The 23,656-nt window shown below is 43.3% G+C and overlaps 1 protein-coding gene across 2 annotated transcripts in view; it reads right to left on the minus strand.

Annotated features, from left to right (window-relative positions):
* Nucleotides 1–397: 397 nt before the first annotated feature.
* RAB3C (RAB3C, member RAS oncogene family) overlaps nt 398–23,656 on the minus strand; it is a 348,243-nt gene continuing 324,984 nt past the window's right edge. For both annotated transcript variants that reach the window (XM_088469460.1, XM_088469459.1), the window contains exons 4-5: nt 5,314–5,438; nt 398–785 (exon numbers count right to left, since the gene is read on the minus strand). In XM_088469460.1, the coding sequence (XP_088325586.1) occupies nt 598–785; nt 5,314–5,438 (313 nt within the window). In that variant the 3' untranslated portion in view covers nt 398–597. The remainder of the gene's footprint in view (nt 786–5,313; nt 5,439–23,656) is intronic.

Raw genomic sequence — 23,656 nt, forward strand, 5'->3', positions numbered from 1 at the left:
TCATCTGCCAGGTCGGGTCTTGGGCATGGCGGGTCTTGTAGGGTCAGCTGATGAACACTAGGCAACTTTATTTGACCTTCCCCTAAGTTGGAACCACTAATCAGGGTGGGATAAAAGCCCGTGGAATAGAATCTGAATGGTGAATAAGCTTGGAGTTAAAGATACAGTATAGCCGTCCTGACTGCATGACAGGTAGACCTGCGCCCCGTAGGTACTAAGACATACTGACTCTTGAGGAAAAGGAGAAGACTCCAGAGGACAATCAGGAAAAGAAGTCACTCTGTGTAGAACATTCTTAGAAAAGCGCATATACCACATTGTATAAACAGAACAGGGGTAGTCAGGAACATACAAAGTATCAGAGCATACAAAGCCTTTTAACTTGCAAAGAGCGGGAACATTTATTATAAGGTCTCAGCCTCCAGGCCATCATTCCTCAGCTTACCATTACAAAACAGGCGCTATTTCTTTTCTTTTCGAATAGATATTTAGACAGTAGAAATGAAAAGCCTATGGACCATTTTCTGTTTTTTTTTTTTTTGTTTGTTTAAATACTTGTTGGCAACAGAACACATTGAAGATGCCTTAATGAGAACATTAACAGCCGCAGTTGGGCTGTTGGGGTGGGGGCTTGTCTGTCAGTCTTGTGCTCTGCTTTGCAGCTGTGACGGCTGGATCCGTTTCCAAGTTCTCCGACATTTTGTCACAGATGATATCCACCAGTCGCTCAAATGTCTGCTTGACATTGATGTTATCTTTAGCACTTGTTTCGAAAAACTCAAAACCTGAAAGGAGAGAGAGAAGTATTCAGCTCGGTGTCGCGGAGCAGGGCGGGGGGGCGTCTGCAATACTCCCATATATCCGACACACTGAGACGGCTGCAGGTAGAAAACTTGCTGACTCAAAACTCTGCTTCTGGTTGTAGCTGAGACCAAAAGAGTTTTGGATGGGACAGGATGGTAAACTGTGATCTGAGATGTCTGCAGACACTGTATGGCCATGCCTGGTGGACGAGAGGCAGCAGAGGTTGCACAGTGGCTGTACCGCTTCTGTTATATTATAGACACGATCTGAGTGACCAATGAGCATCCACATCCTGTTTCTCGACAGCCAGGCACTTGTGCAGTCGCATAGTTAGTATGTATTATGGATATTGTTTATTAAGATGCTCTCTGTATGGTATGTGGGTCATTAAGGAGCTCATCTTATGATATATTGTAAATTAGAATATTTTCTGAATTATATATTGATTATATATATTGATTATTAGGAGTCTAACTATATTGATCATAAAAACACTGTCAGCATTGCAGATCAGTCACTAGAACTAGAACTCTCTCTGTAATATATATACATTATTAGAATGTTCTCTGTATTGCATATTTATCACTAAAAAGCTATCTGTATTGTCTAGAGCCCACAAGAATGATCTGCGTGTGGTATGCAGGTCACTGTGTGTACTGTATAGAGGTCTTAAGAAAGTTTTAACTATCACAAGTAGGTCATAAGAATAATGTCTGTTATACAGTATAGAGATACATAGAATGCTCTGTGAATTGTATATGGTTTACTAAAACCTGTCAGTATAAATAAGAGATTCTCAAACTATATTGCTCTGGGATTCCCACTGACAATACTAATTCTTACACAACGCCTGATGGCTAGTCCCAGTGTACGTTATACGGTATGTGTACTATGAGGAATGGGGAGATCATTGTCCATAATGTCTGTGATTTAGGAGAGAGGAGCGGTTTGTGTGTCCTAATGTCTGTATTTTATAGGGAAACGGGTTCAGTGTGTCTTCATGACCGTGTATTTTATTGAGATTTTCAACAATTAGCAAGGGAAGTACATAAAGAAAAAGGTGGAAATAGGGGAAGGAATAACAGTTAGGTAACATACAACAATAAACAGTTATCATAGCAAAAAGGAAAACAGCAGGCACATAACAAAGCCAATGTCTGGAGACTAGGTTTACAACAAACACTGAGGGGTCTATGTACTAAGCCGTGGAGAGAGATACAATGGATGGAGATAAAGTACCAACCAATCAGCTCTTAAATGTCACTTTACAGGCTGTGTTTGTAAAAATTACATGAGCTAATTGGTTGGTACTTTATCTCCATCCACATTATCTCTCTCCTAGGTTTAGTACATAGACCCCTTAATCATATCCAAAGGGAGAAGAAAAGGAACAGGAGAAGAAATGGATCACATGGTAGGGAGATGTTAGTAAAGGAGAAGACCAAGGGGAAAACAGAAAGAGGGGATCGGATGAAATGTTGGGTGCACATTCTGGGCACTTGAATAAGAGGGCTGAAAAGTTATCCACATGTCTGGGTTAAAGGTGTCCCCCATGTCCACTTCCCATGGCAACTCATGTGGCTCTATCTAAGACTGATCATGAGCAAGTAATAAACTATATGGACCAAATCAGCCCCTTTGATTTGATCTCTGGAGGCAGAAGGACTCTTAGGTTGAAGACAATGAGACTTTACAGATAAAACCCACCAGAGAATAATAAAAGGTTTCGAATTTTTATTCATGGGGTCCAGGAATCAAAGGTGGCTGGGTCCATACCAGGGAGGAAAATCAGATTATTCAAGATAGGAGCCATGCATGGGTTCTTATTAGACTATAAACCCTGGCACAGGAGTCCCAGACAGGCAGATATATGGAAATATTCTAAGTGTGTCTAAAATTGATAGCTGCAGTGCTGCAGTGTATTTTATGACTATTATGACTTTTCATGTCTCAAAGTCTCCCCTCACATCGGAAAACATGACAAGTCATGCATTCAGTCCTAATTAGAAATTGCTGCAGACTCTACTGCTGGGAAGAAGGATCTGTGGCATTATCCTGTGTGAAAGAGCATTAGGATTCTGAGGAAAGGATATTGGACCTGATCCGCTACGGATCGCAACTGCGATCGCGGCTAGGATTACGCGCGCAGTCTCACTGCAATGATATGCTAATCCATTGCGATCGCTATGCCGTCGCAGCACTACACAGGAACACCCACTTTACCTTACACACATCCGTAATGTTTAGCAAGACTGCGAAATCATCAGTAACATCGAGTATAGCCTCGCGCACACTTGCACAAGCTCTGACCTTACTCAGGAATTGCTCACCTCGTCATACATTGTGAGTACACAAGCTGCATATGGCATTGCAGTGGATAATTTATGCACGCCCATGCAACGGCGTTCGAAGGCCCTGGAACGGCTGCATTTCTCCGACCACCTCCCCATCACCACCCACAAACGACACTTTGTCAATCACTCTGCGTAGTCACTGCGATCGCAGTCCCGATCGCAGTGGCTAGTTCGCGCACACACACTGGGAGGCATACGCAGATCGTAACAATCGGCTGATTGCGTGCGTAGTAGCAGTTGCGATCCTTGCTGAATCAGAACCCATTGTACTATATGAGCTCCTGGGCCAATCACTGGAAGCACAGGGATAGCAGTGAGTTAAAAAAAATCACATAGTGCTTGCAACCCACTTTGTGATCACAACCCACAGTTTGAGAACCACTGGTAGAGGCATTTAGAATGCTTTCTGTTTTGCACAGAGGTCACCAGTTTGTTTTCTGTACTGTGTAGAGGTCACTAGAATGTTGGAAGATTGTAAATCAGTTACTAGAATGCTATGAGTTTTGTGTATAGGTCATTAGAGTAGTCTCTGCATAGAATACACGTGTGCAGTATGAGGACACATCTGTAGGTGTTGCATTGGGACTCCTTGACATGAACAACTGTCATATATTTATTTGGCTATCTATAATCACACCCACATTAGATAAACCACACCTGTACAGTTTTCCACTGCAGGGTGCTGGTAGAAAAGATTAGGGGGTATATTTACTAAAGGCCGATTTTAATCGATTTTAAATCAATTTTAAATCGATCCACATCGATGTTGTGTTTCTGTGGCTAAAATACACATTTATAAACTTATTGATTTTTATTTTAAGTGTTATTAAATGTGTAATTTAGCCTCATGAATACAACATCAATGTTGATTGATTTTGATCTGTTTGAAATCGATTAAAATCGACCTTAAGTAAATTTACCCCATGGGTCAATCAATCTTTGTGTATGCTGTTGCCCAGGGGCGTCTTAAGAAAGGAGGGGGCCCGTGTGCATTCCCTGTGCGTCCGGCAGCTGACTGATGTGGCTGGCCGGCCGATGCAGAAGCAGTGTACTCTGGGCACTAGAGTGTGCCCAGAGTCTACTGCACATGCGCAGAACGCCGGAAAAATGGCTGCGGCGGCCATTTCCCAGTGTTCTCTACGGTGCTGACACCCGACGCGGGGCCACGGACAGGTGAGTTTTAAATAATTTGGGTGCAGGATGTGCGGTGCGGGGGCCGCACATCCTGACATCCACACCCAACGCGTTTCGCCCTGGGACTTCATCAAGGGGATTGAAGTCCCAGGACGAAACGTGTTGGGAGTGGTCGTCCATTACCTCATGAACTTTGCAGAGAAATACTATTTTCCATACATTCAGATAAGCTGCTATTTTTTGTAACATATATCTCTTTTTTTTTAAGTGTACTGTTGATTGCCTCTGGGTTTTCGCTATATGCTTTATTATCTTTTAAAATATATTTTAAAGGAAACCTGTTCATGTTTTAGATGCTTACCTATATACTTGTTTTATTTTTTGTTTCTGAATAAATAGTGAATTATTTATATATAATTCACTATATATATTTATTTATCGCACGTGCACTTTTTTACTCATATGGTTTATATATACCTCCTGACACATTTAGTAGTAAATGTTAATAGATTACACCTCCACTTAGCAAACTAGTCCTAGTCGCTATTTAGTTAATTCATTATATATATATATATATATATTAATATATGTATATATATATATATATATATATATATAAATTCCAGTGGATCGCACACAATACTCAAGCACAATATTGTGGGTGCCAGGCCATATATAAATTGTATATCCTCCATCCACAACTCGTTATGCACAAGGTAGACCAATAAGCCAGCACACCGTTTAGACAAAATAGAAAAATACAGTTTATATCAACAGCCCTGGTGCCACAGTCAACCATGGGTTAAATAAGTAGAAAATGACGCCTTGATAAAAGCATTAAGTTGCTGAAACGTTGACAGCATTTCTGGTTTGACCTAATTTATTTACATCTACTGCATAAGTCCCATTGAGTGCCCTCTCTCTGTTTTCTACATATATATATATATATATATATATATATATATATATACACATATTAGATGCTTAATATGCAACAGTCGTGAAGTATTCTGGGACTCACCCAGTTGCTCCGCTAGGTGTTTTCCTCTCTCGGCTGAGATCACGCGCTCATCTTCCATGTCACATTTGTTGCCGACCAATATAACTTGGGCATTGTCCCAGGAGTATGTTTTGATTTGCGTTGACCTGAAATAACAAATTCCATTTTGATTATTTTTGGTGTTTAATTGAAGTGATTGATAATGTAAAACTTGCCCATTAGACCTTGTTGAAATTGAAATAGATATATTAGAACTGATGCAGAGTTGAACATAGGCCCATTTACAGAGCAAATCTTGTGTGTATTGGCGCCGCCATGCCGCACATGCTCAGAAAACACACTGTATATGCGGCTATGCAGACCTGCATGCATTTCGTGTGTACCAAACCTTTCCATTGGAGAAGAGGGAGGCAGAGGGTATACTCACGTAGGCATAGTTCAGTAAGGGCTTGTTCATGCAATAAATGCCCAAGCAGACCAGCACATAAGTGTATACAGTCAGGTGCATAAATATTGGGACATTGACAGAATTTTCATATTGTGGCCTCTATTCACCACCACAATGGCTTTAAAATGAAACAAACAAGATGTGCTTTAACTGCAGACTTTCAGATTTAATTTGAGGGTAATTACATCCAAATCAGGTGAACGGTGTAGGAATTACAACGGTTTCTATATGTGCCTCCCACTTTTTAAAAACTCACTTCTAAAAACTCTCACTTTAGTAAATTTACCCCGTAGTCTTTTTCATTTTTTGTTTCTGTGCATATATTGATGCCCTCCTACTATGGAACGCAGTAAGATGAGGCAGCTCATGTATCACATTTAAAGTACTGATATAAAGTAGTGGTGTAAAAAGCTAGATGTTTTTGTGGAACCAAATAATTGCCATTTACTACCATAAACACATTAATGGCTATGAATATATCCAGTCAACACCTCTTTACATTCATTACAATATATTGTCCTCTATAATGAAATCTCACTTCTCATATCACACTGGATCTGGCCTTTGTGTGCATGGGTTGGGGTTGATATCCTGGCGGCTGAATAGCCGGGTGAAATACTGACGCCAGAAGCCTGACTCTTCAAGATCCCCTAACCCTCATCCTCTCCCCCCCTAATCCTAACCATCCCTTGGTGGTACCTAACCCTAACCTCCCTGGGGATTGCCTAACCCTAACCCCGGTGGTGCCAATACTGACGCCAGAAGCCTGACTCTTCAAGATCTTCTAACCCTCATCTTCTCCCCCCCAACCCTAACCATCCCTTGGTGGTACCTAACCCTACCCTCCCTGGGGGTTGCCTAACCTTAACCCTCCCTCCCTGCAGCCTAATCCTAACCCTCCCCTGGGGGTGACTAATGCTAAGTCCCCCTGGGGGTGCCTATAACTAACTCCCCCCCACGGTTAAGAGCTAAGACGGGCCAGCTTGTCTTCGTTCGCGGAAGCCATCTGTCGAGATTCCGGCGTCGGGATTTCGATGCCTATGTTTAGTCCCGAGTCGAGATTTTGACACCGGGATTTAGACAGACGGCTTTCCGGCCGTCGGTAATTCAACTACATCCCGTGTACATAAGGAGGTTCATTACTTCAGCGACCTCTTGTTTTGCGTGAATAACCTGGTTCCCTTGTTTATAGAGCAATCCTCCCCTCATAAGAAGCAAAACATGTTCTCCTGCAACTGGCACCAACTTGCAGCGCTGATCTGTGAGCTGGAAATAAAACTAATGTCCAAAAGACCTGCACAGTGTGCATAAAATAACTCCTGCACTTTATCCAACATTAATGTCTTGCTTTTCAATCTGACTTCAGAACTTTATTATTACTAGATGCAGTGAACTGTTTTTGTTTTGTCAACTTCAAGCCAATTCTTAAGAGAAAACAGGGAGGTCTCATTAAGTGAATCATTTCAGATTGCTTAATTATATGTTTGCACTGAATTTCTGCTTTGGCAATAGAGTTGGTGACAGAGGTACTGCAGTGTACAGATTTGTTGATGCTCCTGCAGGGGTTTGTGGAATTGATGTGGAGTTGGAAAATAGCGTAATAGAATATATAAATGCAGAGCCGCTCACTATGAAACAGATGGTGCCTACTGTATATTGCATTTAGTGCTCATTCCCCCCACATTGATTGCCAGCACCGCCCTCAGGGGGGCACGGGTAGGGGAGATGGGGGTACACTTATGTACAGGTCTCGGCTGGACAGGGGTCAACACTGGTTTTGAGCTGCTGCTGATTCACAGACTGTCTGATTCACGGGGTGGGGATTTGGTGGTGAGCAGTAAGTTAATCAGGGCTCAATGACTTGTACACAACAGGTAGGCAGGCAGATAGCATCAGAGCCTCTGGTGGGAGACAGTAGAACGAAGGTGGTCTGATAATAGGGAGGAAAGAGAACGAGGGAAGAGGTTTAGGGGAAATTTACTAAGCAAAGGGGTTTGAAATCCTGTAAATTTTGATGCGTTTTACGGGAGGGATTGCATCCCACAGATTTACTAAGCTCAAACCCGCCGCAAAACAGCACATAATCCACACTGAAGAATAGAATAGTACTATGACATACCATCAACGTTTTTCCAAATAGAAAAATAAAGCTCCCAGATTTACTAAGCTACAAACCTGCTGCTACAGCATTCTGTGTGTGCTATCTGGTCATTCAGAAGGAGAGAAATCACAATACATCTATAGGCCTGATTCAGAGGTGACGCAATTTGACATCAATGCTGTTTTATCAAAATCTATTGAACAGTGGTGTGGAGCTTCAATTTGGTAGCCGATGTGCTGACAACTTTTAGCCTGGGGGGCAAATGCATGCAGACGGCCCTGGCAGAGGAGTAGCGTGTAGCCAGGATCTCCGAAGAACGTTCGTGCTACAGCGCTTCCCCCCCTTAAGTGTTCCAGAGAGGAGGCGGGTCCATATGGGATTAATGTAAAGTAAAAATAAAGATTAGGGGCATCGCCATTTCTTCATGACTGCCTGCCAGTGTGCCAGCTGTAATCAGCTGGCGGGCCAGCGCCAAATCAACACCGCTGACACCCAGCCCCCCTCAGCAGCCTTGAATGTGTGCATGACTGGGTGCATGGGGAGCGGCGGGCCACAGAAGCAGCTCAGGCACCATAGCAGCCGTACCCCTTGCACCCAAGGTAGTTATAACACTGTATCCATGCATCTTAGCAAACAGTGGGGTCATTTTCAGGATCAATGGAATATATAAAGCATCACTGACCGCCATACACTACAGAAAGTATTTTTACTTTCCATACTGTATATTACCAATATCAATCCCTCATCAATAATGAATCCTTCTTCAAAAAGTATTAACTACTACTTCAGCATCATAGTAACAACCCCATTCAATTTAATTAATATAATTAACCCCTTTACCAAAATTACCTACATAATCCTCATTTTAATTAACCCCAACGTCATCAAATAATTCCTTTTATACATATTGTCCCCATAAATACCTCCCCCCGGGCCTAATTTGAGTCTAAACTTGCACCAGCCCCATGCTAAGTACAGACTCTCTGACTGAGTATGGCCTCCAATGTGAGAGATTATACCTCTGAGTTTGGACCACTTCAGTGGCACGCCCATGACACTCACATGACACTCCCATGACACTCACATGACACGCCCATGACACTCCCATAACACTCACATGACATGCCCGTAACACTGACCATGACACGCCCATGACCTGCCCATAACTCACATGACACTCCCATGACATGCCCATAACACTACCATAACACTCACATGACACTCCCATGACATGCCCATGACACTCCCATAACACTCACATGACACTCCCATGACAAGCACATGACATGCCCATAACACGCCCATGACACTCCCATAACACTCACATGACACTCCCATGACATGCCCATAATACTCACATGACACTCCCATGACACGCCCATAACACTCCCAAGACACGCCCATGACACTCCCATAACACTCCCATGACATGCCCATAACACTCCCATGACACGCCTATGACATGCCCATAACACTCCCATGACATGCCCATAACACGCCCATAACAATCCCATGACACTCCCATAACACTCACATGACACTCCCATGACATGCCCATAACACTCCCATGACATGCCCATAACACTCCAATGACACGCCCATGACACCCATAACACTCACATGACACGCCCACAAAACTCCCATAACACGCCCATGGCACTCCCATAACACTCCCACAAAACTCTCATAACACGCAGATGGCTCGCCCATAACAGCCATAACACTCACATGACACTCCCATAACACGCCCATGACACTCCCATGACACTCCCACAAAACTCTCATAACACGCACATGGCTCGCCCATGACACTCCCATGACACCCATAACACTCACATGACACTCCCATTCACGCCCACAAAACTCACATAACACGCAGATGGCTCGCCCATGACACCCATAACACTCACATGACACTCCCATTCACGCCCACAAAACTCACATAACACGCACATGGCTTGCCCATGACACTCCCATAACACTCCCATGACACCCATAACACTCACATGACACTCCCATGACACCCATAACACTCACATGACACTCCCACAAAACTCCCATAACACGTCCATAAGACACCCATGACACTCCCATAACACGTCCATGACACTCCCATAACACACCCATGACACTCCCATAACACGCCCATGACACTCCCATAACACACCAATGACACTCCCATAACACGCCCATGACACTCCCATAACACACCCATGACACTCCCATAACACGCCACTAACGATACTGGATCAGAACCTCTATATACACCTTCCTATACCTTCTAATGTCCTGCCTATACCTTCTAAGGATGATGCTAATTTGCCTACGCAGTCATACCGTAAATAAAGACTTAGGCGTGGAATCTGTGGTTCCAAAGCACAAGTGTTATTCAGGTAAAAGTTCAGACAATTACACGCAATTGATCCATACACAATTTAGGCGCAAAAGGAAATTATACAGACCGAAGTACAGTATACATACGCAGCGCTTCCGGACCCGGAGATAGGCATCAGCAAGAGACCCCTAGTCATACAGCATTCAGCACGAAGACTAAGAACCAGCGTTCGAGCACACATATTTATACCCCCCCAGAATAAACAGGACAATAGGGAAGTTTGTTGCTGATGTCATTGGTTCCCATGGGAGAAGCATCTGTTACAGCACATTTAACAGGTTGATTCAAATAGACTCTCCCTGCCTCTAACAGCTGGGGATCTTCCTCTTCACGCCCCCTGCAACATTCTAACAGTTGTTCATGAAATATACATTTTGTTGCTTGTAGGCTCTGCGATCCATAACTTGAGTTTGCATGATGCGACCTCCCCACCGATAACACCGGAATACTGTAAAAAGGGTACGCATCAGTACAAAACCAAACACGACTTGTTTAGCATGTATAATACCTTAGTTATCAAATACCTTTATTTCTCAGCATTTAAACTAACTGAACCAACTTAAATCATACACTTTAAAGCTTATTGAACCTTATGTGTGAATATGTAATGTGTGGGTATTCAGGGTTTGATATAAGGACGCTAGTTAACTTGGGGCAGATGCATGCGCATAAAGCAGTTTCATACAAAGTCCTATGCATTCACTAATATGCGACTAGTTAACAGTGCAATTGTGCGTATTAATGTGTGTATGAGAAATGGTAAAAAATGCAATCGCATGGTGCTTATAGTATCATCGCCACATGTACTAAGATGTGAGTTTATCTAAAATGGTGCTTAGGCGGCCATTCGCAAAATGGCATCTTGCGATCTCATTTCCAAGATGGCGTCTTGCGGCCAGTCGCAAGATGGCGTCGGCGCGATTAAATTTTAAACTGAACTTGTCTCAGTTTATTCAGCTTCGACAGTCCACCCTTTGATAGCAAACAACATGCTATCACAATCTGCTATTAGAATTTAATTTAGGCTTACATTTACATATTATTTGGTGTTATTATGGGATGGCACAAGGTGGTTCTTAATCCATCAATAATGTGTCTCTGGGTGGGGACATAAAACTACTATTGTACGCACACCGCGGATCTTGGAAGATCATGTGAAACGTGTGGGAATGCACCAGTCTTATAAAAGCAGTCTTGAAGGGGAATTGAGACTTTACATTATCTGTGGTGTTCTATAAATAACATTTCAATAATACATTCTATGCATATCTAAATATAATACATCAAACGATAGTATTTCCTAGTTCAGGGTTGTAATGCAGTTCTGTATTTACCTCGGTATTCATACTGGCCACCATCATGATTTCATTCTTTCGTTTTACTCTATTTTTACATTTTCCACACTTCAACACAATAGGAACACACCGGAAACATATGCCAATTATTATGATGACAATTAGCATAAGGATTAAGAATTTGCCTATGCTGGCGATCACTTCCTGGACCCATTCCCCTAGACCTGAGAACCATTTCACTGGATTCAGCCATGACACCCATCCTTCTATCTTTTCCCCTACTTCAGCCACTGAAGCATTATGGTTCTTACGAAATTCCCATTTTAGCTGCAGAAATTCATCCATCTTCCGGCCTATCACCTCCTTAGGGTCGCTGGTATCATTGGTGACATAGGTGCAACATTTTACTCCAAATTGGGTGGCCAATGTTACGCAATACCCTCCAGTAACAGCAGTTAAATAATTCAACACTAGCCTGTGTTGCACCAGTTCTTTCTTGTACGCTTGCAATTCTCTCCCTGTATACCTGAATGTGTCATCGTACATCTCAGTGATATTATCTATCAATCTGGTAAATTCCTGGATATATCTAAAATTTAATGTACCCCGAGCGATCCTGGTGGGGTCCAAAGCGACCAGAACTTGAAAGCCAGTTGTCTCACTGATTAACTGAGTGGCTTTATGTATATCACCAGGTACCATATTTCTTTTGCCTCTGTGTTCATATTGTGTGTGAAGATATGGTGACGGTGTGTTTTTATGTATACCCAGCATTTCAACATGTGTGAGGGTCATAACTTCTGGGACTATTCTTCCCAGGTAACACAAACCTTCGGAACTTGGGGAGAGCCATTTATACGCTTTTCTTCCACAGATGAAATATACATTATCAGGGAGAACATAAGGAATGGTATGCATCATTATCATTAAGCACATTTCTCTTGCAAACAATCCTATTTCTGGTTCCTCCATCTGGTACATGCAAGTTTCTGGCTGTATTATTTTAGCACAATAACCATTTGGCACCTTACCAATAATTTCTTTGGTGGAACTCAATGTATATCGATACCTAAAATGTTTCCCACCAGACTTAATGGAGCGCAGCAGATCATGGTTTATGGACTCATTATCAGCTCTTTGTGAGAACGTCATCGTCTGATTATTCCCCGTCACTTCCCAACTCCCGGGTTTATTGGGGTTGGTTATGTTTAGACACAAAAGTGATCTATCTACTTGGAATTGATGGAGTTTGAAATGAGGTGGTGTGGATGAGAGGAATTTTCCATCCAATGTTTTCCCTTTTTGCAATTCTAAAATTTCAGTGATATTCAGCGGAAATGGCACCAACCCTACATTATGCTGTCCCTGTGGCACATGTGAACACACCCAGCAATCAGTTTGATTTAACACTTTGCCTACCATGCTATGATAATCCTCTAGACGATACCCACCCCAGTACAGATTATATTTAGGTTGGCACCGTTGGATACAGTTCTCATCAACTAGGGACCCACAAAGCTCACAAATACAGGAATCTTCAGAAGATAAACCTCCACACCTTCCCCGAGTATCTGGAATGACAGCTCTCTTAACAATAACAGTACTAAGATTGGTCAGACACTCCCCTGATTAGCATTGCACTCCTCCTGATTCCACTCCATCAGCACTGCCATCAGCTCCCGTTTCCTCAATCGGTCCCCCATCACAGACACTGGATATCCCCGGACTGACCAGGATGGTGAACACTCTAAAAGAGAATATGAAAATGAACACAGCAGGCCCGTCCATTGTTACAACAAGACCTGCAAATTTCTCTCAGTTCAGGTATCTGAGTGGAATGGACCCAGGTATCTCTCTCGGCCACCTTCAAAGATGTAGTACTTGTCAGCAGCACCTGGTACGGACCTTCCCACCGATCAGTCAAACAACCTGAACGCAAGAAATTTCTGATCATTACATATTCTCCTGGTTCAACATCATGACAGTTCGTTCCAGGCATGGCATTAGACAACAATTTCAGTTTCTGCTGCTGTTGCTTTAACTGCTTACTCATTGATATAAGATACTTCACAGTTACCTCGTTGTTACCCTTTAGATCTTCCTGTGGACTTATAATCAAATGAGGTTGTCTACCGAACAATATTTCAAATGGGGACAGATTCAGAGGAGGTCTAGGAGTGGTCCTTATGCTATGTAGGACCAAAGGTAACGCTTCTGGCCATCCTAGTCCAGTCTCTGTCATGATTTTACTTAGCTTATTTTTAATAGTCCCGCTCATCCTCTCTACCTTGGCACTGGCTTGCGGTCGGTAGGGGGTGTGAAGTCGGCTATTAATACCCATCAGCTTACACATATTTTGAAAAACATCACCTGTGAAATGGGTACCCCTATCACTCTCGATGATTTTTGGGATACCGTACCTGCATACAAATTCCTGAACTATTTTCTTGGCAGTAAACGCAGCAGTATTAGTGGCCGCTGGGTAGGCCACAACCCAGCTAGAAAATACGTCTGTGCACACTAATACATACTTAAGGTTCCTGCAGGGTGGTAATTGGATGAAATCAATTTGTATCACCTGGAAAGGTCCATCAGTCGGTGGAATGTGGGACGGTTCGGTAGGGATCGCTTTCCCTATGTTCTTTCTCAAGCAGGTCAGACAGGACATTGCTATCTTCTCTGCTTGTGAAGAAAAACCTGGTGCGCACCAGTATGCCCTCACCAACTTGCACATACCCTGTTTACCCAGATGAGTCAGACCGTGTGCTGCCTCAGCCAGGCTGGGGTAATATGCCTTGGGGGCTACTGGCTTACCATGTCCGTCCCTCCAGAGCCCAGAGGACTCTTGCCCACATCCCTTGGGCTTCCAAATGGATTTTTCCTGAATTGAACACAAATTCTGCATCTCAATTAATTTCAGCATATCAATAGTTTGTAATGACATAATTGTTTCAGTTGGAGAAAACATTTTTAACCCTGCTGCCCATTTTGCAGCTTCATCAGCTCTGTTGTTGCCCAGTGACACCGGGTCATCCTCACATGTGTGGACTTTGCATTTAATTACTGCCACTGCTTTGGGCAGTTGGATTGCTTCTAAAAGATGCTTTCATAAAATTTCTCAGACGCCATAGAGCCCCAAAATCGTGCACCACCCCGAACGCATACCTCGAGTCAGTGTAAATGTTAGCAGATATGCCTGCTGCCAGTTCACACGCTCTAGTTAGTGCTACTAACTCTGCCACCTGGGCTGAGTGAGGAGGACCGAGAGGTTTAGCTTCTATGATGTCTGTGTCATTTACAACAGCATAACCTGTACATAATTCACCTGTGTCTGTTTGTCTATGACAACTCCCATCCATATAAAAAGTTACATCCACATTCTCTAAAGGTGTGTCATGTATGTCAGGTCTAGCAGTAAAGGTCTGATTCAGATATGTCATACCAACGTGCGTATCATTATGTCTACCAAACTCACCTCCCGCCAGCAACTCCTCTCCTTCCACCCTTTGTACATCATGTTGTACATATGGTAGGTATGTTGCTGGATTCAGCGTACTGCAACGTTTGACAGTAATATTTGCAGGAGCGATTAGAGCTAGTTCCCATTTGGTGAACCTAGCTGAGGAGACGTGTCTGGTTTGAGCTGAGTTCAACAGAGCAGATACAGCATGGGGAGTGTAGACAATCATATCATGGCCCAATACTACGTCCTCACTTTTACTCACCAATAGAGCGGTAGCTGCTACACTTCTCAAACAGGTGGGGAGTGATCTTGCTACCGTGCCCAATTGGGCACTGTAGTATGCTACGGGCCTACTGGCATCACCATGTTTTTGTGTAAGGACACCTGCAGTACAACCATCGGCTTCCGTACAATACAAATCAAAAGATTTTTTATAATCAGGTATTCCCAATGCAGGAGCTCTTGTCAGACTGTCTTTAAGATTAAGGAAAGCCTGTTCTGATTCCTCTGTGTGTATGACACGATCGGGCTTTGAGGAAGAGACTAATTCCTGTAAAGGTAAGGCCAAAATAGAAAAACCTGGTATCCACATTCGACAGTATCCACACATTCCCAAGAAGGTACGAATTTGCTGTTGATTCTGCGGCAGTGTCATATTTTGTATGGCCTGGATTCTATCTGTTGTAAGGTGTCGTAACCCCTGGGTTAGGCAGTGTCCCAAATATTTTACTCTGGATTGGCACGGCTGTAGTTTGTCCTTAGCCACCTTGTGTCCTGTTTGTGAGAGATGAAGTAACAAAAGTTTAGTATCATTCAAACATGACATAAACGAGTCAGAACATAGCAATAAATCATCCACATATTGAATTAGAACAGATCTATTGGCAGGTTGAAAAGATTGTAAACAGTCGTGCAATGCCTGGGAGAAGATACTGGGGCTGTCTATGAAACCTTGGGGTAATCGTGTCCATGTGTATTGTAAACCTCTGTATGTAAATGCGAATAGATACTGAGAGTCAGGATGGAGAAGCACAGAGAAGAAAGCAGAACAGAGGTCAATGACAGTGAAATGGGTTGCATTTGGTGGGATCTGCATCAAAATGACAGCTGGATTTGGCACTACAGGGAATTGGCTCTCTACTACCTTATTAACACCTCTAAGATCTTGTACCAGCCTATAACCCCTCCCACCACTCTTCTTTACCGGGAAGATGGGACTGTTGGCTATACTAGCTGTACAGACTAAAATTCCCTGTTGTAATAATCGCTCAATTATTGGAAAAACCCCTAATTCTACCTCCTGTTTTAGTGGTTACTGGGGAATTTTTGGAGCTTACCTTCCGTTTTTTAAATTTACCATTACTGGGCTTACGATTGCCATTAATCCAGTGTCCTGTCCATCTTTAGTCCAAAGGGAATCTGGAATTAGGGACAACATTTCATCTACCTGTGATGGAGTTTCTTTTAAAACTGTAGTGTGATACATTATCCTTTGAGGAGTGTCTAACATATCCCGCACCTCGTATACCATTCTCTCTGGGATATCTAAAAATACACCATCAGGGGTGCAATATATAACACATCCCATCTTACATAACAAGTCTCTGCTCAGTAGGTTAGTAGGAGCCGCAGCAGCCAGGAGAAAAGAATGCCTGGTATGCAACGGCCCAATAGTAACCTCTGTGGACTTTGTTAAAGGATAATGTTCCACTTTACCTGTTACACCCATTGTTGGTACTGTCTCGTTGGTCACCTGCAAATTAACGGGAGATTTTATCACCGACCTGGTCACCCCTGTGTCTACAAGAAAAGGATATTCAGTACCAGCTACATCAACCATCATGACCGGTTCTTCCCTAGTACTTCTCGTTAACCTGACCATCTGTAGACTACAGGTATGACCTGACCCCTAGCATTGGCTACCATTCTACAATAAAGCATTTACGGCTACAATTGGAGCTGGTGCCTGCTGAACATTTGCTGGCCTCTGTGCATATCCCTTATGGGGATATCTAGGTCTTCTCTGATGTGGGATCCCTACTCCTTTTACTGTAGAGTTTCTACTTAAGTGTCCTGTCTGTTTACAGTTAAAACATGTTTGTGTTTCGGGTGAAGATATGTGGTGTTGTGAGGTTTGCGCAGAGGGTAAAGGTGGTGGATATGGGTAAAGATAAGGAGGGTAAGGGTATTGTGGGGGATAAGAAGTTGGTGGATAGCCTGGGACCTGTGGTTGCATCGGGTTAGTGGAATAGAGTTGTGTTTGTTGTTGAGTGGGGTTAGTGAGAGCACATACTTGTTCAGACGTGAGTGTGTGTGCAAGTGCAAGTGTGTCTGTTGGCTGTGATGTTACCGTCATTCCCTCCAGAGCTTGTATACTGACAGCCATTAGTTTTTTGCTCTGGGCTTCTCTCTTTTTGGAGATGTTTTTTTCATGTTCAATGGCGGTTTCTATGAGGGTATCTATTGTGAGTCCCCGCCAGCCAGGCTGTGAGGTCTGAACCCGAGTTTTTAAACTCTCTCTCAGACCGTCCACAAGTACTGTAACTATCATTCCCCGGTGGTGAGTGCTATCTTTAATATCCTCTATCCCAGTGTACTGGGTGATAGCTTGCAGAGCCCGATCGCAATAATCTTCTGCAGTCTCACTCTCTGCTTGATGGTGAAAATTTTGTTCCAGTTAACAACTACTGGAAAATATATACCCAATTGAGTTACAATGCGGGAAATGTTACCTTGGTTTACTTGGTCTGTTAAGGGAACGTCACCATCCAATACACAATCCGTGATAAAATTTTGTCACGTTGGCAGACAGGCCATTAACACCACACGCCAATCTTTATTAGTGGGTTCATGTGAACTACCCAAATTTCTCAAAAATCTTTGACATTTGGCTAATTCCTTTTTGGGATCGGGGAAATCATTTATGATGGAATTTAGTTCTGCTCTTGTCCAAGGACAATGCATTACTACTTCCCTCGTGGGCACTATACCGTTTGTGTCTGCATTTCCATTTGGAACAGTTATTGTCCGAATGGGATGCAGACCGGTAGCACTGCTACCTTTGACCTGATTACCTGGCTGGGGTTTTAGTCTGCTGCTGCTACGTATGGTATGAACAACTTCCTCTATGGGTGCAGAGGGCATTAACACTTCCCTTGCTGTTACCGATGGAGATGGAGGCAACACTCGTGATTGTGATGATGCAGCATCTATCACCTGCACAGCATGGGAAATGGCAGACATTACAATACGCTCATCATCCGTATCATGAACATTTTCTTTATAGTTGCTTAAGAGAGGGTACAAGTTGCTTGTTACATTTTTATGGGTATTTTTGGTAACTGTATTTGCACCTCCATCCACATAAGGTGGGGGAGGTGAGCGTGAACTGCTGACAATACTCTCCACGACGCTACCTTGCCGCACGTGCGCGCCTTTTCGCGGCTCGCCCGTATTGCAATTCAGCGTCGCGGATGTATTTTCTGGCAATGTGCTCACGACGCTAGTTTGCGTCGTTTGCACATTTTTAAGCCACGCATACCCTTCATGCTGCCACAGTTTTAAATATTTAACCTTTTTCAATCGGGAGCGCATCAAACTGAAGTGATCCCAGACATTGTCTAACACATTTTTATCAAAACTACCAATTCTGGGAAACGGTCTAACACTCTTCCTCGTCATATTAAACCATAAATCACAATACCTTATTGCATAAGTACCGTACTTGGTATGCATGATACCACGGGCCGATCCGATCGGCGCCTCCATTAGCAGCACATCATTGCCTAACATCTCTACTGTTTGCGTGGCTCCCATTCTGAGACAACTCCTACGCTTTTCAATAAAGATTTAAACCGGTGAAAGACAATCAAGATACTTTCACTTACCTGTGGACGATTTAAGTCGGCGGCGCCCACACACCTGGATAAGATTTAGTAAGGCAACTTCCACACCTGGATAAGATTTGAAAAAGGCAACTTCCACACCCGGATAAGATTTAGTAAAGCAACTTCCACACCTATGAGAGTTTATATGTCGGCTACTCTCACGCACCTCTCTACAACAAAGACAACATGTACACCTGCTACTGTGTATAGAACGGTAAAGCTGCTTACCGAGCGGCTAGACTAACCCTTGCACCTAGCCCTTAAGGATCATACGATACCCTTAACTTTCCTCAACAAATATTCACTGTTACACACTTTTTTCCTGCGCAGAAAAGTACACGTTAACCCAGATATTGGTAATAGAAAAAAAATGTAAACCTCAATGGCTTTGTTCAAACACGTGGCAGCACAACCGGAAGTACGTATACGCTATTGTGCGACCAGTCGCATACACAATAATGCGACTACCACACAACCGTATAATGGCTATTTAACTGCGTACGCAAAAGTGCGTCTTTGCTATGCGCAAACCTGCGACTTAGCTGCGTACTCAGTACTGCGACACCCCTTTAAACGTAAGGTTCTATCAACAGATTCTGGATTCTAGTCAGCTTCCTTGATTCACACGGAGACGGATAGCGATCTTTCAGCACAAAGCGGTTGCAGGCAAACCCTGCATGTGGCCACTCCACCCTTTGCTGAAATATCGATAGACGTATGTACCGTGTGAGCAGGTAAGTGACTTCACTATGAGCCCCCAACTAACGATACTGGATCAGAACCTCTAAATAAAGACTTAGACATGGAACCTGTGGTTCCAAAGCACAAGTGTTATTCAGGTAAAAGTTCAGACAGTTACACGCAATTGATCCATACACAATTTAGGCACAAAAGGAAATTATACAGACCCAAGTACAGTATTCATACGCAGCGCTTCCGGACCCGGAGATAGGCATCAGCAAGAGATCCCTAGTCATACAGCATTCAGCACGAAGACTAAGAACCAGCGTTCGAGCACACATATTTATACCCCCCCAGAATAAACAGGACAATAGGGAAGTTTGTTGCTGATGTCATTGGTTCCCAGGGTAGAAGCATCTGTTACAGCACATTTAACAGGCTGGTTCAAATAGACTCTCCCTGCCTCTAACAGCTGGGGATCTTCCTCTTCACGCCCCCTGCAACATTCTAACAGTTGTTCATGAAATATACATTTTGTTGCTTGTAGACTCTGCGATCCATAACTTGAGTTTGCATGATGCGACCTCCCCACCGATAACACCGGAATACTGTAAAAAGAGTACGCATCAGTACAAAACCAAACACGACTTGTTTAGCATGTATAATACCTTAGTTATCAAATACCTTTATTTCTCAGCATTTAAACTAACTGAACCAACTTAAATCATACACTTTAAAGCTTATTGAACCTTATGTGTGAATATGTAATGTGTGGGTATTCAGGGTTTGATATAAGGACGCTAGTTAACTTGGGGCAGATGCGTGCGCATAAAGCTAATAAACCAGCGGTTTCATACAAAGCCCTATGCATTCGCTAATATGCGACTAGTTAACAGCGCAATTGTGCGTATTAATGTGTGTATGAGAAAAGGTGAAAAATGCAATTGCATGGTGCTAATAGTATCATTGCCACATGTACTAAAATGTGAGTTTATCTAAAATGGCGCATAGGCGGCCATTCGCAAAATGGCGTCTTGCGATCTCATTTCCAAGATGGCGTCTTGCGGCCAGTCGCAAGATGGCGTTGTCGCGATTAAATTTTAAACTGAACTTGTCTCAGCCAATTCTGAGACCGTGCCTCAATAACAAATCTGGACGAACGCATGCACATTAGAATAACATTCACTCAACTGCATCCATGTTGACAACATCCCTCAGAATGAAGCCCCGATTTTCATGAAGACAATAATAATCTTAATTAACCCAATGAAAGCAGTAACCCCTTCCCCTTATTCTTACTAGTACCTACCCCTATCTATACACTGCACACCCACCTATACCCTAAGTTTCCTGTTATAGATCTCTTCTATTGCCCACCTGTTGCAGTCACACAGTGTGCAGGCAGCACCATCATGCAGCAGCTGCCTGTCAGGCCGGTCCCGCCAAGGCTACTGCTGTTAGTGAGGAGGGGGCAGGGGCTGTGCAATATAACAATATGTCCATCTGCCTGATCATCACACTCTCCGGGTACCAGCTGGCACCCCCTCCCTTCGTCACCCGGGGCACATGCCTCGTCTGCCCTCCCCCTTACCTGCGCATGATTACACAAATATTAAAATATGTGCAACTCAAAATAAACACATAAATGTACTTTATTTTCGGCACATCTGTAAATATTTGTGCCCAGGGAGCACATAGCATGACATTAAAAACTCAGCTTACTGACATCTATCAGGCAGTAAAAATTACTTTTCTTAAGTTCAGAAAAAGCTCGTCCACCCTCACACAGGAAGCCAGCACCTCCAGCTTGTCAGCTCATTAAGTTCCATTGCTCACACTCCTATTCAATTATATGACTTCAGATTGGAACAGAATGGTCTGTATATTGTGAATGACTGTTTATCAGCAGGGACTTTCATGCAACTGTCTCTGAGGCACTTGCCTACTTTTGAAAAAGCATTTCAGGGAGATTGTGAAAGCAGCACCTATGAGCATGGCGGTAAAGCGGACATGTCCTGCTACATCTGAGTGGCGTGTCATAGACATGACTTACATCCACATGTAAACAAGCCTAAAAGCTGTTACTATGATCTACATGTTGACGAAAACACAGATACTTTTCAGAAAATGCATGTAGCCATAGGGATCATTGGGCCTGATCCAGAGCTGAACGCTCTGACCAGAGCGCTCACTCTGAATCAGGGCCCTCCTATAGCTGTGGGTTACCACCCACCGCTATAGCGAGCGTCCATGATGATGGTCACGATGGTCTTGACCATCGCGACCATCGGGCTTGCGACAGAGATCCTGCGGTAGGGTCTCGCTGCTGCAAGCCCTGGAGTGATTTTGGCTCTATCAGAGCCAAAATCACTCCCACTGACATCACTAGTGATGTCAGTGGGGCCGGCTTGAGACGGTAGAAGTTCCCATGGGAACGCCTCCGTCTGGCAGGCACGCCCCTGGCACGCCCACCAAAGTGGGCATGCTGTCAATCAACATCGACATCACGCCCCCTTTGGTGCGAGACCCGGAGCGATGGTGAGCCCGTCGCTCGCCGGGTCGTGCGCATGCGCAGTGGGGAACATCGACCCGCTTGCGAGCGTCCTGCCGCTCGCGAGCGGGTCTGAATGACCCCCATTGTGCCTTATAACCAATGCAGGGAAATTATACTAATGATCCCATTTGAATATATATATCTCTGTTTTTTTAAATATAACATCTTCATAATAGGGGTAAGGTGCAATCAGGGAGATTGCTGGACTCTTCAGGGAGACAGGGAGATTGCTACTATTTTAGGGAGTCTCCCTGACAATGAGGGAGAGTTGGCAAGTACTGTATGGAATAAAGTCCAGGATCAGTTAAGTTTATTCTCATTTAAATTAAATTCAATTTATGAAATGTGGGCAATCATTCCCCATGTACATTACAGTACCCGTTTGCTCGGGACTTTGTCTAGTTATTTGTTTGTATTTTACGTGATGCGGTGGCCTTGTTTTGGAGGTTTGAAATCTCGCAAATAAGTAGATTGAGTACTTGACAGCGATAACATTGAATTATATATGAGCTAGAAACAAGGTAGATTTTACACAGCAGGTTATTGTAAGAGTGCATTTTACTGTCAACCTATACATCAGCCATAAAATGTACAGCTGCATTTTTGGAGAAAAGTCCTATAAATGTTAATTATTTCCATATAATAGTAATTAAACAGTAGACTTTAACACTACTACTGTAGAATTGGACAATAAAAATGTTAGAATAAAGAAAATTGGTGTTTGTTACAGCTGGTATATTCATCCCCTTTGTGGTTTAATTGCAGGGACCATATGGCCAATGTTTTGCATCTAGTAAAGCCATATAAAGTATAAATGTTGAGCCGTTCCCTGTGTGTATTATATTACCATACAGTATAATAAGGACAATCAACCTAAGGTGTTGATTACTGAAGGGTAAGTGTATGGCACGCTTAGTTGGTTAACAGCAGTATCAATGTTTATTCAGACATAAAATACATTTATTTTAAAACCATACCTCCCGACATTGTATGTGAATGGCTCAGTGCAGGGGGCGTGGCCATTTCATGGAGGAAGCATGTCTGTATAATATAATTGATGGGGAGTGAAAAGCTCTAGGCTGTGCCCTAACTGTAGTCCCAGTCCTATCAACCTTTAACTGCCACCAGAACCAATGTCAGGTGCACAAGTCACCGGTTCACTGCTGCTCTGCTATGCAAACCAGCAGTGAACTGACATCTCACCAGAACTGCTCGGGACACAAAGTGGAAACTGCTGGCTTAAAGTGGGAAAATGGAACAGACATGGAAAATCCTGTGGAGTTCTTCTATAACTACTAGGTCACTAGTGCTTCACCTTTCATTCTGCCTAACAACCTGGGCCAGTAAATGTGTCACAGGGCATTTGAGTGTCTGACATGGTGCATACATTGATGAGTGTACCCATGTCCTACCAGATTGGAAGCTATGATGATTTGAAGAAGCATGAAGCAGTATGGAGGGTGCCTTGCTCCCAAAATGTGTGACCAAGGCTATTACCCAAGGGTGTGATTGTTTATTTAATATAGCTTCCAATTTTGAA

Source organism: Taudactylus pleione, unplaced genomic scaffold (assembly GCF_031769625.1).
Source record: "Taudactylus pleione unplaced genomic scaffold, aTauple2 ptg000092l, whole genome shotgun sequence".
In the NCBI taxonomy this organism is placed as follows: Eukaryota; Metazoa; Chordata; class Amphibia; order Anura; family Myobatrachidae; genus Taudactylus; species Taudactylus pleione.